General features: G+C 43.0%; 1 protein-coding gene across 2 annotated transcripts in view; it reads right to left on the bottom strand.

Moving 5' to 3' along the window:
* Positions 1 to 13,598: 13,598 nt before the first annotated feature.
* The window catches only part of smoc2 (SPARC related modular calcium binding 2), a 48,379-nt gene continuing 46,513 nt past the window's right edge, over positions 13,599 to 15,464 (bottom strand). For both annotated transcript variants that reach the window (XM_072437195.1, XM_072437194.1), the window contains exons 11-13: positions 14,984 to 15,231; positions 14,486 to 14,523; positions 13,599 to 14,198 (exon numbers count right to left, since the gene is read on the bottom strand). In XM_072437195.1, the coding sequence (XP_072293296.1) occupies positions 14,175 to 14,198; positions 14,486 to 14,523; positions 14,984 to 15,231 (310 nt within the window). In that variant the 3' untranslated portion in view covers positions 13,599 to 14,174. The remainder of the gene's footprint in view (positions 14,199 to 14,485; positions 14,524 to 14,983; positions 15,232 to 15,464) is intronic.

Consider the following 15,464-nt stretch of genomic DNA (forward strand, 5'->3'; position numbering starts at 1 on the left):
GAACATTTTTAGCCATTGCAATGATCTCCATGAATACAACAGGTTTGTCTGAGTAGCTACAGCTTACTTAAATATAGTGGAATTATTGACCTAAAAAGTAATAAGAACCAAATTTATGAACATGTTAATGCAAAGGGACAAAGATGGACTGGTTCAAAGTTAAAGTGTATCACGATATCCCCGTGTTTAACCATTCATTACAGTATGAAAGGTCACGGCGCGTTCTCACATACTTGAGTTCACCAAACTCAAGTGTGAATTTACATTACCCATATGGACTGTATGTCAACATTTCAGACAAGGTACATATGGAATCAGAGACAGGTGAGGGTCCTCTTCATCAACAAAACGACCTTCTCTCAAATACCAAAAGCAGAGGTCACGCAGCTGCTGTAGACTTCAAGATTTACTGCACATAAATTTATGAGAAATAGTCAGAACAGGAGATCTTAGCAGGACAAAACCCTAAAACATTGTTAATCTCCAGATTTATGGAGACATTTACATGACCTGACTGTTCAAAGCTCATTTGGAAACCGAGAGCCACAACACGATAATTATTCACAGTATTTTGTTGTGGATTATGGCAACAATGTGACTGAAAGCCCTTTGTGATTTGGAGGCTTTTGAGGAATCAGCAGATTGAATAAATCATGAAATCACCTTATTACCATGCAGAGAAATGAGGGAGCCGCATGAGAACCATATGTAGACTCAGACAGGAGCTCAGACACACGGGAACATATAGGTGAATTGTCTTTGTTGTAAATAATAGAAGTCATGAAGGAAGGGAGAAAAATATGTAAAGGTTTGCTATGGGCCAATATGAGAGCCATATTTGGAGATATTTCAGCTGTTGTTCACTGTATGATGACAGATTCAGCTACATCCTTCTTGATAATGCTTCCACTTATTTCACACTTGTTACTGAGGTGGTAGAGTAGACAAAATCGTACTCAAGTAAGAATAACGCTTCTTTAGGATGATATAACTTGAATAAAGTAGTCATATTTCAGAATAGTGGCATATATATGTGTTATAAGTTGACGTTAAGAGGAACAAAACATTAAATAATGCACAAACTGTTGTATTTTTAAGGAATACAGAAAACTAAATTATTTCGGAAGGAGCAATGCATAAAAAAATGTAAAAGTCATTAAATATTGTCAATATATAAAGCTTTTGCTATTATATATTTCATTCCAAAGGGAAGATAGAAACAAATATTCACTCAAGTAAGAGTACTTGTAAGTAAAAGTATGCAGTCCAAAAAAGTGCAGTCCTTTAAAAAGTAAGTGAATGTAAAAAGTAAATGTCAGTACTTCACCTGTTACAAATGCAGCCCTGCTTTGTTCTTGAATTTGCCCCGGGCCTTTTCAGAAGATACTGGATGAGGGGCGAAACATATTCACTCTTAAAAACATCCGTCCAATTGACAGAATTATAAATATGATTAGCATTTTTACAACATTCACTGAGTAGCTGTTTCACTCTGTTCATACTTCCTGCAAACTGTGAGTTGTAGTTCACCAAAGAACAATGTAAAACAAATAAATAAAATATAGAAACCCGAATATAATCCATTTTTATCATTCATTTGAATACAATGATGACCTCTGACTGTCTCATGTGTCTAGTCATCCTTGTGTAACTCAGTGCCAGCATTGTCTGAGCTGCTGCACCAGGGGAAGTACCAGCCTCACCTGGTGGTCCGCACATCCCACCGTGAGGCTGTGTACAGGAGCCACTCTCTGTGCTTTGTCAACACACTCTTCCTCACGACCGCGGCCAACTGCAAATCCATCCTCTGTAATCACTGACGGTAAGGATCAGCACATCTGAAACTGTATCCAGATTAGCTTAACCAACTCGGAGTTTGATGTTGACATTTGTCCCATTTCCTCTGGGTTGGCACGAGAATAAAGATTTTGGGGAGCAACATTTGATGCAGCGATGCTCGGTGGGAAGGTTAAACACTGAATGGATAATGCAATCTTTGTGTGCAAATATCAAATTCACATTTTCAGAGTCTTTGTTGACATTTGATGAGTGTACACATGGTTATTCAAAGAGGAGAAACACCACAGGAGATGTTTGTCTAGTGACAGGTCTGTGGAGGGAGGGATCACACCTGCAACAACCATATTACACTGCTGTACTGTATCAGAACCTTCTTTTAAAGATGCATTTCCCACAACCCCTTTCTCATAAAAAGGTCCATTTAATTCCCCCTCTATAACGTGTATTGAAAAAGCAGCAGGTTGTGTCCAAACCCGACTTACTTTACTCTGTGAGAATCTTATCGTAAAACATTTAATCAACACAAACTTGTCACAAAGAACCATGTGAGTCACTGTATGATGCTTTGGGATAAGACAAGAGCTGATTGGGTGTCGTTTGGTGGTCCACCCTGCTTCACATCTCTCTGAAAAAGCTGTTCCGGAGCAAAAAATAAAAAATCATGCATGTGAATACGAGCAATGTGCCCAAGGGGTTGAAGGAGCTTGAACGTTGCCCAAAATGATGTTTCAGGAGGTCATGTGATGTAATGACAGCACGTTGTCAGAGCTGGGTAACATCCTGCATTGATTTGACTGTGACGTATGAAAGAACACGTGAACAACACTTACAAACATGAAGGTCAGTGGTTCAATCCCAGTTTGGGTTTGCTGTATCTGAAAAAAGTTGTATTGCCATTGTCTCTGAACAAGATTCACAATATAGGAAAGTGCTTAGGTGATATGGTATAACATGAAACCATAAATATGAGTAGTAAAAGATGAACTATGACATGATGTGTGCAGAGTGATGCCGAGGGTCGGAGAGGGCCCTATCCCAGTCCTGCAACGTAAAGCATCTGAGCATTCAAAAAGGTGCTATATACATCTATTGTTATGTCTTCTTTTTAAACCTACATTGTTTTGCTGTTCAGCTGCGTTTTCTCTCTCATTCCTAGAGTATCCACCTGGTTGCCCTGGTGACCCCCGGCCCGTGACCCCTGACCCCTGGGCTGCAGCTGAGTGTTTGTCAGGATGCTCACCTGATGTTTGGACAGGCACAGCTTCTCAAAACAGACAGACATGAATGAACAGGTCACCAGGCCCTGCCAAACAAAGAGTCACATTACATAAAGACTATATCAATCAAACATCTCAGGGATCCCACCGGCTTCAAAGGAAACACAGCACACATCTTTTCCTCTTTTGAGAACCAGGATTTCTGAAGATTAGTCTTGTTTGTTGTCGTTGCTTCTTGACATAACCTGAAGACAAGGAAGAGGGTTTATTGACTTTAAAATAATACAAGGTGCAAATAACAGAGCATAAAATTGTTCCTTTGTCTTCCAGCTTTGCAAAGTTACACTCAAGACTGAGCGACATGCATGGGCAAGCGCTGGTACATTCCTGAACATAAATTATAGTTGGATAAATAAATTCTCTGTCTGTAGATGCTGTTATGTGGAGAATTGTAGACTGTTAAAGTGCATTGTTCTGGTGTGGCCAAGCGCAGAGAGCGCTGTGCTCTGGGCTGATGTGTAACTTATTCATGTTACTCCCAAGTCTGAGCTGCGGTCGCCCTCTCAGCTGACTCCCAAATCTGCTTATTAAAGGAGAGGTTTAGGGAGTTTCACTGTAAATAAAGCATTTGTTTAGCTCATAATTCTTCATACTGTTTAGAAAACCGGGCCATTCATTTTATTTATGAAGGAAAAATTCAGAGAACCCCTCCAAATGTGTGCCCTATATTATAAAAAGGTCCATTATGAAAGTTAAAATGGCATTAGAAGATTGTATAAATTACCGTGAACACTACAAGCATGAACATTTTTTATGTTCAAAAATACCAGAAGAAATGAAGAAACAAGACACTGTAATAACCGTAATTATTAATTATGTTTTGTGTACGATTGTGAGTAGAAGTGTTAATGTATTCAATTATACTGTATAAAACAAAAAGACATAAGCAAAACTCCACAATAAATGTGACTAGTATGACAGTAATGACTTGTATCAAAGACTTGTCAAAGCGTTTTAATCTTTAATTCTATTACAGCCTCGCCACAATATCCCAATAAATGAAGTGAAATATTGTACAGTGAGATTTGCATATTGTTGTACCTCCCAACTATAAATAAGTATATAAACACAAATGCACAGTTATTGTTATTATTAGCAGCTCATTTTCTGAATTACATATTCCTTTGTCATAGTGTTTTTTTTTATTTGCTCAGGCTTGATCAGCACAATGGCTTTAAGTCTTTGATATAAACAGACGGAACAAAGTCAGAATCAGAAAAGGTTTGATTGCACTTGTTGGATACATTTTTTGAACTATATATACTATATATAATAGTCCATTTTCACATTTGGATGGTGGCACCTCTGCTCCTGTGCACCTGTCTGGGGCAGGCAGCTGTGGGTGGGCGGGCCTTGGCTGTTCGGGACATTCCTGAGGAGAAGTCACCCCCTTAATCCCCTGAGTTTAGACCCAAAACTACCCCTGCCCCCCCCCCCCCCCCCCCCCCCCCCTCTTAGCCCTCCCGTATCTATCCTCCTGTCCCTGCCCCAGCGCCATGTCCTCTCCGATCACTCAGGACAGGACCGTGCAGCGTCAGTGCCTCCTGCTCTGGGCCCATGGGTGCTGCTAATCCAACAAAATATAGTGTCCACTGTGTCTCTTTTAATGGGAAAAGTCCACAGGGAAATCTAATGTCAGTTCAAAATGTGTTGTGTGAGGATTTCGCTTTTTTATAATGAGAACATGTTTTTTTCCCACTCTCTCACATTTACTGAGCACTTACTGAGCACTATGGAGAAAATTGGATATGAACAAATTCTACTCTTGTATCAGGACCATTTCCCATAAAGGGAATTGTACTGGGCTGTAGTGACAGGCTTGTATTCATGACCCACTTTTATATTTTCTAATCTTATGTTGGTAAAATCAACTATATTGAAAAGCCCTCCAAGGCCACTGCTGTTGGGATTTTGGGCTTGATTTAACAAAATATTAGCTGCCCTTTCTGTTAGAGGGTCTGTCCCTTGCTTGTGTTCATGGAGAAGGTTTTGCTTTGCATGGAATGTCCCACATATGGCATTAAACGTACAGTACATGTGGGTGACCAGGCACAGTCACAGGTCAGATCTGAGGCAAGCCCACTCTCAGCTTTTCACCTCTAACTAAATGAATGCAAGAGAGAGGCAGATTAATGCTGTACAGTGGAACTTTCAAGGCAAAATAATAACATATTTGCCTTGAAAGACAGATTAAACAATGTTCACGGTGGCAAAGTGACAGCACTCATTCATCACAGCTAGAAGGTGGGGGGTTTGCCTCCCAGACTGGACCGGGCCTTTCTGTGCAGAGTTTGCATGTCTGATGGGTTTGGTTTTGTCCTCCAGCAAAGGAAGTTCTGACAGAGTCTGGCTCAAGCTCTGGAGATGGTTCCTTGAACGATCATTCTCCTGACAGTTTGCCCCAGACACATAATGGGTTAAATGAAGAGGAAGCGTCTCCCTACCAATGAAAGCTGACCTTAAACCTGTGCAACTTTAACCACAACTTCATGTCATCCAGCTCTGCCAACTATGAGCTCCTGCACCACACCGCTGTATCCTTAGAAAGCTTTTTAAATTAATGAATTATTTGCAACTCGTATACCAGTTCTTGAGTGTTCTTATATTTGATAGTAGAAACAAAATCATCCTGAGCAAGATATGAAACATTGTAGCCACCATTTTCACACCTGCAACACATTATTTCTGTGTCTGTGTTCTGTGTATATAATGAGTGTTTTAGGTGAGAAGGTCCCGCCCCCCTGAACCTGTCCCGTCTACTGGAAACTTCTCTGCACTAATTGCTCGTATCCCTCTTACACTATCACAGCTCGCTCTCCTCGTGTTTATGAGCTGTGATTCAAACAAGAGGCTCTTTATCGCCCGGGAAACTCTGATGTCAGGCCAGACTCTGGACCTGGCAGGAGGCACGCAGATGCAGAGCAGGAACAGAGACGAGAAGGGTTACAAAGCCACAGAGCCACAGAGCCACAGCGCTGGGACGTCCCACAGGGGGTCCCTCAATGGCGAAGGGCATCCAGTACAAGAGAATACTGTAGTTTGTGATTTTGTGCATTAAAACACAGTATGGATGTATAATTGTTTAATTTCCTGTTCAAAACTCCGGTAGAACTCTTCAAAGCGTTTAATCTGATCTGATATGCCAAATTGATATTCATACTCTTTCACTAGCAAGGACCACAACCTCAGGACTTAGACGCAAAACGATTTATTTAAAAAAAAGACAAATTATATAAACAACAATTGATCATCATAATCATTGATGTGACGTGGTGGTGCCATTTGTTCATCTTCTAAGAGAGATGTAAGTTTAAAGCTGAACAATAACAGCTCCATATTATTTTCTGTATGTTTTATACCTTGGCGAGGCCTTTATATAACTAACAGTAGTCGAGCCCATAGAGTACACTGGGGCTTTTAGAGCAGGGACTTTATAACCAAGTCTAATGCAGCGTGAAGAAAATATTAGTTATGAAAACTTTGGTATTATAGCATATGAGCTGATATTTCTGTCTATTTTTATTTCATTTTGGCTTTTCAAACCCATTGGTCACACACGGTCGGCTCGGCAAATCCCAGTGTTTGCCTTCAGTCAGGTGTAACCACTAAAATCACTAAAACCACGGCGTTTATGAATGGGATCTTTGTGGCCTGTAAGTGCGGCTTTTCTCACACAACACTTAACACAATTTGTTTGCTTTTGCAGTGCTCCATTAAAAAGTTACACCTTCTCCAGCAATTAATTTACGAGAGGAATGAGTGGACCGACTGCTGCTGACCAGAGCCACTGCTGCTGACCAGAGCCACTGCTGCTGACCAGAGCCACTGCTGCTGACCAGAGCCACTGCTGCTGACCAGAGCCACTGCTGCTGACCAGAGCCACTGCTGCTGACCAGAGGCACAGGCCCCTGAGGAGCAGGACGCTAAAATAAATCACATACATTATAGTCATCTATAGCAGAACAGTATAATATAACGTGGTGATAAACAACAACAACAAACGTAAAATAAAGGTTTTAATTCATTTAAAATGTTTAAAAGTCTTTTTCTTATCCAGTTTCTGTTTCCAGTTTGATATTTTACACCAAGAACTAACATGAGCTTTGTCAAAGATTTAGCTTTTCAAATGTAACACAGCACAGTGCATCAGTGTCTTGTTTAAAACAACCAGTAACTTTTAACATGCTATAAAAACTTGCATAGTATCACATGCACAAGATACAAATATCGGAGTCAGTGTCAGTGTCAGTGTCAGTGTCAGTGTCATAGTGTCAGTGTCAGTGCCAGTGCCAGTGTCACAGTGTCAGTGTCAGTGCCAGTGCCAGTGTCATAGTGTCAGTGCCAGTGCCAGTGCCAGTGTCACAGTGTCAGTGCCAGTGCCAGTGCCAGTGTCTGTGTCTGTGTCTGTGTCTGTGTCAGTGTCAGTGTCAGTGTCACAGTGTCAGTGTCAGTAACAGTATCAGTGTCACAGTGTCAGTGTCAGTGTCTGTGTCATAGTGTCAGTGTCACAGTGTCTGTGTCATAGTGTCAGTGTCACAGTGTCAGTGCCAGTGCCAGTGCCAGTGCCAGTGTCTGTGTCAGTGTCAGTGTCACAGTGTCAGTGTCAGTAGCAGTGTCAGTGTCACAGTGTCAGTGCCAGTGCCAGTGTCTGTGTCTGTGTCTGTGTCAGTGTCAGTGTCAGTGTCAGTGTCAGTGTCATAGTGTCAGTGCCAGTGCCAGTGTCACAGTGTCAGTGTCAGTGCCAGTGCCAGTGTCATAGTGTCAGTGTCAGTGCCAGTGCCAGTGTCACAGTGTCAGTGCCAGTGCCAGTGCCAGTGCCAGTGTCTGTGTCTGTGTCAGTGTCTGTGTCAGTGTCACAGTGTCAGTGCCAGTGCCAGTGCCAGTGCCAGTGTCTGTGTCAGTGTCAGTGTCACAGTGTCAGTGTCAGTAGCAGTGTCAGTGTCACAGTGTCAGTGCCAGTGCCAGTGTCTGTGTCTGTGTCTGTGTCTGTGTCAGTGTCAGTGTCAGTGTCAGTGTCAGTGTCATAGTGTCAGTGTCAGTGCCAGTGCCAGTGTCACAGTGTCAGTGTCAGTGCCAGTGCCAGTGTCATAGTGTCAGTGTCAGTGCCAGTGCCAGTGTCACAGTGTCAGTGCCAGTGCCAGTGCCAGTGCCAGTGTCTGTGTCTGTGTCAGTGTCAGTGTCACAGTGTCAGTGTCAGTAACAGTATCAGTGTCACAGTGTCAGTGTCAGTGTCTGTGTCATAGTGTCAGTGTCACAGTGTCAGTGCCAGTGCCAGTGCCAGTGCCAGTGTCTGTGTCAGTGTCAGTGTCACAGTGTCAGTGTCAGTAGCAGTGTCAGTGTCACAGTGTCAGTGCCAGTGCCAGTGTTTGTGTCTGTGTCTGTGTCAGTGTCAGTGTCAGGGTCAGTGTCAGTGTCATAGTGTCAGTGTCAGTGCCAGTGCCAGTGTCACAGTGTCAGTGTCAGTGCCAGTGCCAGTGTCATAGTGTCAGTGTCAGTGCCAGTGCCAGTGTCACAGTGTCAGTGCCAGTGCCAGTGCCAGTGCCAGTGTCTGTGTCTGTGTCTGTGTCTGTGTCTGTGTCTGTGTCAGTGTCAGTGTCACAGTGTCAGTGTCAGTAACAGTATCAGTGTCACAGTGTCAGTGTCAGTGTCTGTGTCATAGTGTCAGTGTCACAGTGTCAGTGCCAGTGCCAGTGCCAGTGCCAGTGTCTGTGTCAGTGTCAGTGTCACAGTGTCAGTGTCAGTAGCAGTGTCAGTGTCACAGTGTCAGTGCCAGTGCCAGTGTCTGTGTCTGTGTCTGTGTCAGTGTCAGTGTCAGTGTCAGTGTCACAGTGTCAGTAACAGTGTCAGTGTCACAGTGTCAGTGCCAGTGCCAGTGCCAGTGTCATAGTGTCATAGTGTCAGTGTCAGTGTCAGTGTCAGTGCCAGTGCCAGTGTCTGTGTCTGTGTCACAGTGTCAGTGTCAGTGCCAGTGCCAGTGTCAGTGCCAGTGCCAATGTCAGTGTCAGTGTCACAGTGTCAGTGCCAGTGTATGTGTCTGTGTCACAGTGTCAGTGTCAGTGCCAGTGCCAGTGTCTGTGTCAGTGTCAGTGTCTGTGTCTGTGTCAGTGTCTGTGTCAGTGTCAGTGTCAGTGTCAGTGTCACAGTGTCAGTGTCAGTGTCACAGTGTCAGTGTCACAGTGTCACAGTGTCAGTGTCTGTGTCAGTGTCTGTGTCAGTGTCAGTGTCTGTGTCAGTGTCAGTGTCACAGTGTCAGTGTCAGTGTCAGTGTCACAGTGTCAGTGTCTGTGTCAGTGTCTGTGTCAGTGTCTGTGTCAGTGTCTGTGTCTGTGTCAGTGTCAGTGTCAGTGTCACAGTGTCAGTGTTAGTAGCAGTGTCAGTGTCACAGTGTCAGTGTCAGTGCCAGTGCCAGTGTCTGTGTCTGTGTCTGTGTCAGTGTCTGTGTCAGTGTCAGTGTCACAGTGTCAGTGTCAGTAGCAGTGTCAGTGTCACAGTGTCAGTGTCAGTGCCAGTGTCATAGTGTCAGTGTTAGTGCCAGTGCCAGTGTCTGTGTCTGTGTCACAGTGTCAGTGTCAGTGTCAGTACCAGTGCCAGTGTCAGTGCCAGTGTCAGTGTCAGTGTCAGTGTCACAGTGTCAGTGTCAGTAACAGTGTCAGTGTCACAGTGTCAGTGTCAGTGCCAGTGCCAGTGCCAGTGTCTGTGTCAGTGTCAGTGTCAGTGTCAGTGTCAGTGTCTGTGTCAGTGTCAGTGTCACAGTGTCAGTGTCAGTGTCAGTGTCAGTGTCACAGTGTCAGTGTCACAGTGTCACAGTGTCAGTGTCTGTGTCTGTGTCAGTGTCTGTGTCAGTAACAGTGTCAGTGTCAGTGTCAGTGTCAGTGTCTGTGTCTGTGTCAGTGTCAGTGTCTGTGTCAGTGTCAGTGTCACAGTGTCAGTGTCTGTGTCAGTGTCTGTGTCAGTGTCTGTGTCTGTGTCAGTGTCAGTGCCAGTGCCAGTGTCTGTGTCAGTGTCAGTGTCACAGTGTCAGTGTCAGTGTCAGTGTCAGTGTCTGTGTCTGTGTCTGTGTCAGAGTCAGAGTTAGAGTCAGTGTCAGAGTCAGTGTCATTGTCAGTGTTCACTGGCAATTCAACTCAACAATCACAGCAGCAGCAGCAGTCGCATTGAAGGGCGACAATGAAAACATGTATCCTAATGTTCATAGGACTCTAGCAATGTCCTAGCACCCTCTGACCTTAGACAAATGTCCCAAAGTCCCCCTGACCTTAGACAAATGTCCCAAAGTCCCCCTGACCTTAGACAAATGTCCCAAAGTCCCCCTGACCTTAGACAAATGTCCCAAAGTCCCCCTGTCCTTAGACAAATGTCCCAAAGTCCCCCTGTCCTTAGACAAATGTCCCAAAGTCCCCCTGTCCTTAGACAAATGTCCCAAAGTCCCCCTGTCCTTAGACAAATGTCCCAAAGTCCCCCTGACCTTAGACAAATGTCCCAAAGTCCCCCTGTCCTTAGACAAATGTCCCAAAGTCCCCCTGACCTTAGACAAATGTCCCAAAGTCCCCCTGTCCTTAGACAAATGTCCCAAAGTCCCCCTGACCTTAGACAAATGTCCCAAAGTCCCCCTGTCCTTAGACAAATGTCCCAAAGTCCCCCTGACCTTAGACAAATGTCCCAAAGTCCCCCTGTCCTTAGACCCTCCTTCTCGGTAATGAATGCTGCTGTTGTGTCCTTGGGCAAGACACTTAACTGGCCTCGCTCCCAGTGTCTGCTTACACTCGTGTGTCGATGGTTCTTTGATAAAAAGCAGCCATTGGATGTAGAAAAGTGCTATATGAGACAATTCACCTTTTTCCTGATTACAAAGTGGGAAAATGTGTTAGAGTGAAGTAAAAAGACCCCAAATTAACAATGTGAATGGAAAATATGGATTGCTAAAAATGCAACAACTAATTGTTCTAAACTAGTGCGAAACATATTTGTAAAATGCTGACGATTGAAAAGATTAAAGCGACGGCTGTGAAAAGTACGTACGGTCTTGAGTGTCTCTCTCCTGTTACGCTCTTTAGGCTGAAATCTAACCCTTGAAAGATTGAGACATTCATTTATTCCTTAAATTCTGTACAGTCTCACCTATTAATCTTTCCATATGCTAGAAAGAGCGATGACAGTAATATCTTCATGATCCTGTGGTCCGGAGGGGCAGCCGCGGTGAGATCGAGCACAAACCTCTGCCCATTTCAATCTACAGCCTGTGCCCACAACCCGCCTCAATGGTAACTCTGTCCCGGGACGCTGTTTGCACACGACTGAGCGAGGAGAGCAGGCAGAACGGACAAACCTCATGATCTGGACCAGAACGATTTTGGACACACTTCTCGAGCTCCTCCATCAGCGCCGGCGTCGGTCCAAAGGGAACATATTAGGCCAGATCGTGAAAGGTGTTTACGTGCATCCGAGCCCAAGGGAGCAGAAATCACACATGACAAGCTGATTGCATTGTGTGGACGCTTTGGCAGAGGACTCGCAGTTAATGAAGGAAAATGAAGGCTGTGGTGAAACGTGCCCCTGACAGTAGTTCACCTGTAACCCTCCGAGATGTTTGGGAAGAGCAAATGTTGTTCTAGGCTCAGAGCTAAAATCACCAGCAATGAGACTCTCGCCACAACATGAGCACAAATTAGGAATGTGGCCGGAGCCGTGGCTTTCAAAAGAGCAAGCGTTGCTGGGGCAATTTACAATGTCACATCAAAACATGTGCCGTTTGAGTGGGTAAAAGTCCTTCAAAAGTGAACCCAAGACAAGAAGAGGTGATGTCACATGTCACTTTACGCTCAACATCAAGACACTGTTCCGAAACCAATGGAGAATCATTAAAAATAAGCCTTTACAAGCATTTTACCCAGAGACAATACTACATTAGGCCACACAACCTCTTTTAACTCTTTTTGCTGCTCCTCATACACAAAGGAAATATTTGTATTGCAAAAATAATTACATTAAAGCCACAGTACGTGACTTTGTAGCCAACATTTGACGAAAACAAAGTCAGAATGTTGTTGTTTTGTGGTTTTATTGCAGTGAAAATGGGTAATGAAAATCTTAATCCTTACTGTGAGCAGGCTTCAACCTCCACAGACCTGACTTCTTGTTTCTATAGAAATGTTGCTGCTTTAGCTATAATATTCCACAGTATGGCCTTAAACTCTATATCCATGGAGAATGTTCATGGAATCTTGCACCAAAGTTATGCATTTCACTTTCATAGACTTCATGTGTGCTCTTGTTGTGGTAATAGAGATACATTTGTCATTTCAGTTACAAGTTAATGTTTCTCATTTGTTTACAGGGCGCGGTTTCCCGAAGAAAGTCAGCAGACGTCAAAGAACAAGCGCTAAGTTAAAAACCTGCCTTTTGGACCTCAAATTATGCCAAGAATTATTTGCAAACATTTCCCTGTAAATTCACTGAACCTTTGAAATGTTCCTGGTCTGCTCTTGTAATTCAACACATTTATTTGGTCTCACAAAGAGAAGCAGCTGCTCTTTAAATCAAGACTCTCTCAGACCACAGCTTTATTATTGATCATTATTATGACTGGAAGGAAAAACTGCTGTCTACAAATTCAACCACCAATTAGTTCAACTTCAACCTCAAACGTCTCAGTCGTTTGAATTTCTATAGATTTCATCCAATTTCGTGTCCAACCCAGGTTCTTCCGCTGACAAGCCTGTCCACAGCTTTGTCAAAAGTCTGATTATTTTAAGCCCAATCTTTTCAACAGATTTTTGCTTGTGTCGTCTCCTAAACCGAAGTGATGTTTTGTTTACGCTCATCATGTGAGTTGCACTAAATTACAGTAGTATAACGCATGTGGTGCAAAAGAAAGAAGGCGGATTAGAGTAAGCCTGCTGTTTTGGCCGTCTGGTCTGTATTGCTCTGGATGCTGGAGGTGCTTAAGAAGGGCAGAGGTGAGCGGTTTAATCCACCTTCTGAGGCCGACTCCGGCGCTCAGTTCTGCCGGGGCGCTAAAACCAGACCATTGGGCGGGATTATATCACAAAAAGGAGACCAATGTGTTAATCATAAATTAAGGGCTAAGCCCGAGTAAGCGGGTCAGTCTCAGGTCAGCGCTGCTATAGGCGACTCAGTTTGTGAAAAGCCACAGATTTTCTCTAAAGTCCGTAATCAGCCTGAACAACGTACAGTAGTGTGATGTGGAGGCCGCCCAGCGCTGATGTTGTGCCTGCAGAAAGAATCCATTCAAGTGCAGGTTTCTTTAGTGGCTGTTTCAGTGCTGCAAACACAAAAACTCATGTGGCTCCTATAGCGTCTGGCTATTAAACAAACTGACCCTGAAAAAAGTGAAACTGACCCTGATGCATTTGTCCGTCTTCAGTGGAGGTGAAAGTGTGTGACATACAGCTGTAAGTATCATTGGTGTTTCCAACAGAAAAGTGTGGCCTGGGGGAAGCTGGCAGCCTCTGTCACAGTGAGATGATACACAGTGTTTGCTATGTATGAGTAAGACTTGGCTCCGGCACAAAACAAGGTGCTTTATTAAAGACAGAAACACAAGTGTTATGATTGATATAAGAAGCACTAATATCACACTAATTAGATTAGACAGAATCTGAGGCATTCCATGGCCTAATTAAGCATCTTAAAGACATTAAGGCGCACATGTATAAAAGAGACTTTATTTCTAATGACACATTATACACGTGAACATGTATGATCTGCTCTGATTAAAGAGTTGTAAACTGCTGTACAAAGCACAGGGAGATGCTATAGGTCAGTACATCATTATCTGTGGAGCCAAAACTACATCAACATCAACAGGAAAAAACAGGGCAAAATACAGCAAACATGAACAACTTGTACAAGAATACTTTTAGAGACACAAAGACACATACATTGTATGTGTTAAATAATTTGTCAGGACATAAAAAGCTAACTACATCATTCACAGATTCAGCAGTCTGTTTAAATACCTTATTTCTACAAAGTGAATTTACATTTATTTTTAAAGTACAAAGTGCAAATACTATGGTTTCCATTGTTGCCGATTGGAGTGGGCACAATCCAAGAGGAGGAGGCAGTCACAGCCGCTCAGCCTTGTTTTCTCAAAGGATTCTGGGAAAAAGACCACATGGCATGAGTTTGATATTTGTGTCGATGATGGATATTCATCATGTACACACTGTAGTTTCTATGTCTACTTAATCTGACTGAATAACAACAAAGTGAAATGTATAACTAAATGAATTAACTTCATGCAAACTGTTGTGGAGATCACAAGAGAGTCTGACGAGATTCATTTATTCAGTGCAAATACAAATCATCCAGAAAAGTGCCACTGTTTGTTTTTTACGACCATTAATTGAGGATTAGTGAGTGCGTAAGAGGAGATGTTTACGTACTAGTTTACCGGAGGGCAAGCCGTCGCCTGTTTTGGCCGCTGCAAAAGAACAAATAATGAGAGTCATAAATAAAAGCAGTATGTTCATTGCAACTTCAGTACAAGGTTTTTAAACAGCTATTGTATATGTGCTGTGGTTAGATTAATAATAATGGCTTTCGAAGATTATTCTTTTTGGATATTTTTCATGACAACCCTATATGTTTAAAATATAACATAATTTCTAACCTAGAAATACACATCACCTCAACAAATTCCATGTCAGCAAAATAGTAAACTAATGGAGATTTTCAGATACAAACTACTGAAATGAGACAAGATTATGCAAGATAAAATGGACTTTGCACTCATTAGAAATCTTGGTACTGGTGAGTTAAACCAGAGAAAATGTAGTTCCAAAAAGCTCCAAATGACATTAAATTATTTCAAAACCTAAGTCCACATGTCATCTTGACTTGTCTCGTTCTCGTAGACCCACTTTTGTACATTAGGACCTCACCGTCGTCCTTGGTGACGCCCAGGCAGCCCATCAGCTCCTGCAGGGACAGGGCCTTGTCGTTGCTGATGTCGCAGTACTCCACAAACTTCTTGACACACTTTTTGGGTTTGGACTTTTTGCGCAGGAAGCGTTTGAAGGGTTTGATCTCCTTCTTGCCGATGTCACCGCTGGAGTTTTTGTCGAGCTGACTGAAATACCAGTGCACCACCCGCTCCTCCAGAGTGTGGTTTGGGTCCGGCTCAGCCAGTCTGCAAAACACAGTCAATTACATCATTTGTCATTGATGCAAATGTTAATTACACATGATTGAACATGCAATAACTGAAGGAAAGCTATGTTGGAATACCTTATTACTATATGATCTGTATCTATATGATTTAATTGAATAAAACAATAAGGATAATACAGGTAGAAAAAACAAACATATTTATTTTATTTTTCTTACCTGTAGAAGGAATTATTGAACACAGTGAGTTTTGTA

Source organism: Eucyclogobius newberryi, unplaced genomic scaffold, assembly GCF_026437365.1.
Source record: "Eucyclogobius newberryi isolate DKJ021-1_F unplaced genomic scaffold, fEucNew1.0.hap1 SCAF_8, whole genome shotgun sequence".
In the NCBI taxonomy this organism is placed as follows: Eukaryota; Metazoa; Chordata; class Actinopteri; order Gobiiformes; family Gobiidae; genus Eucyclogobius; species Eucyclogobius newberryi.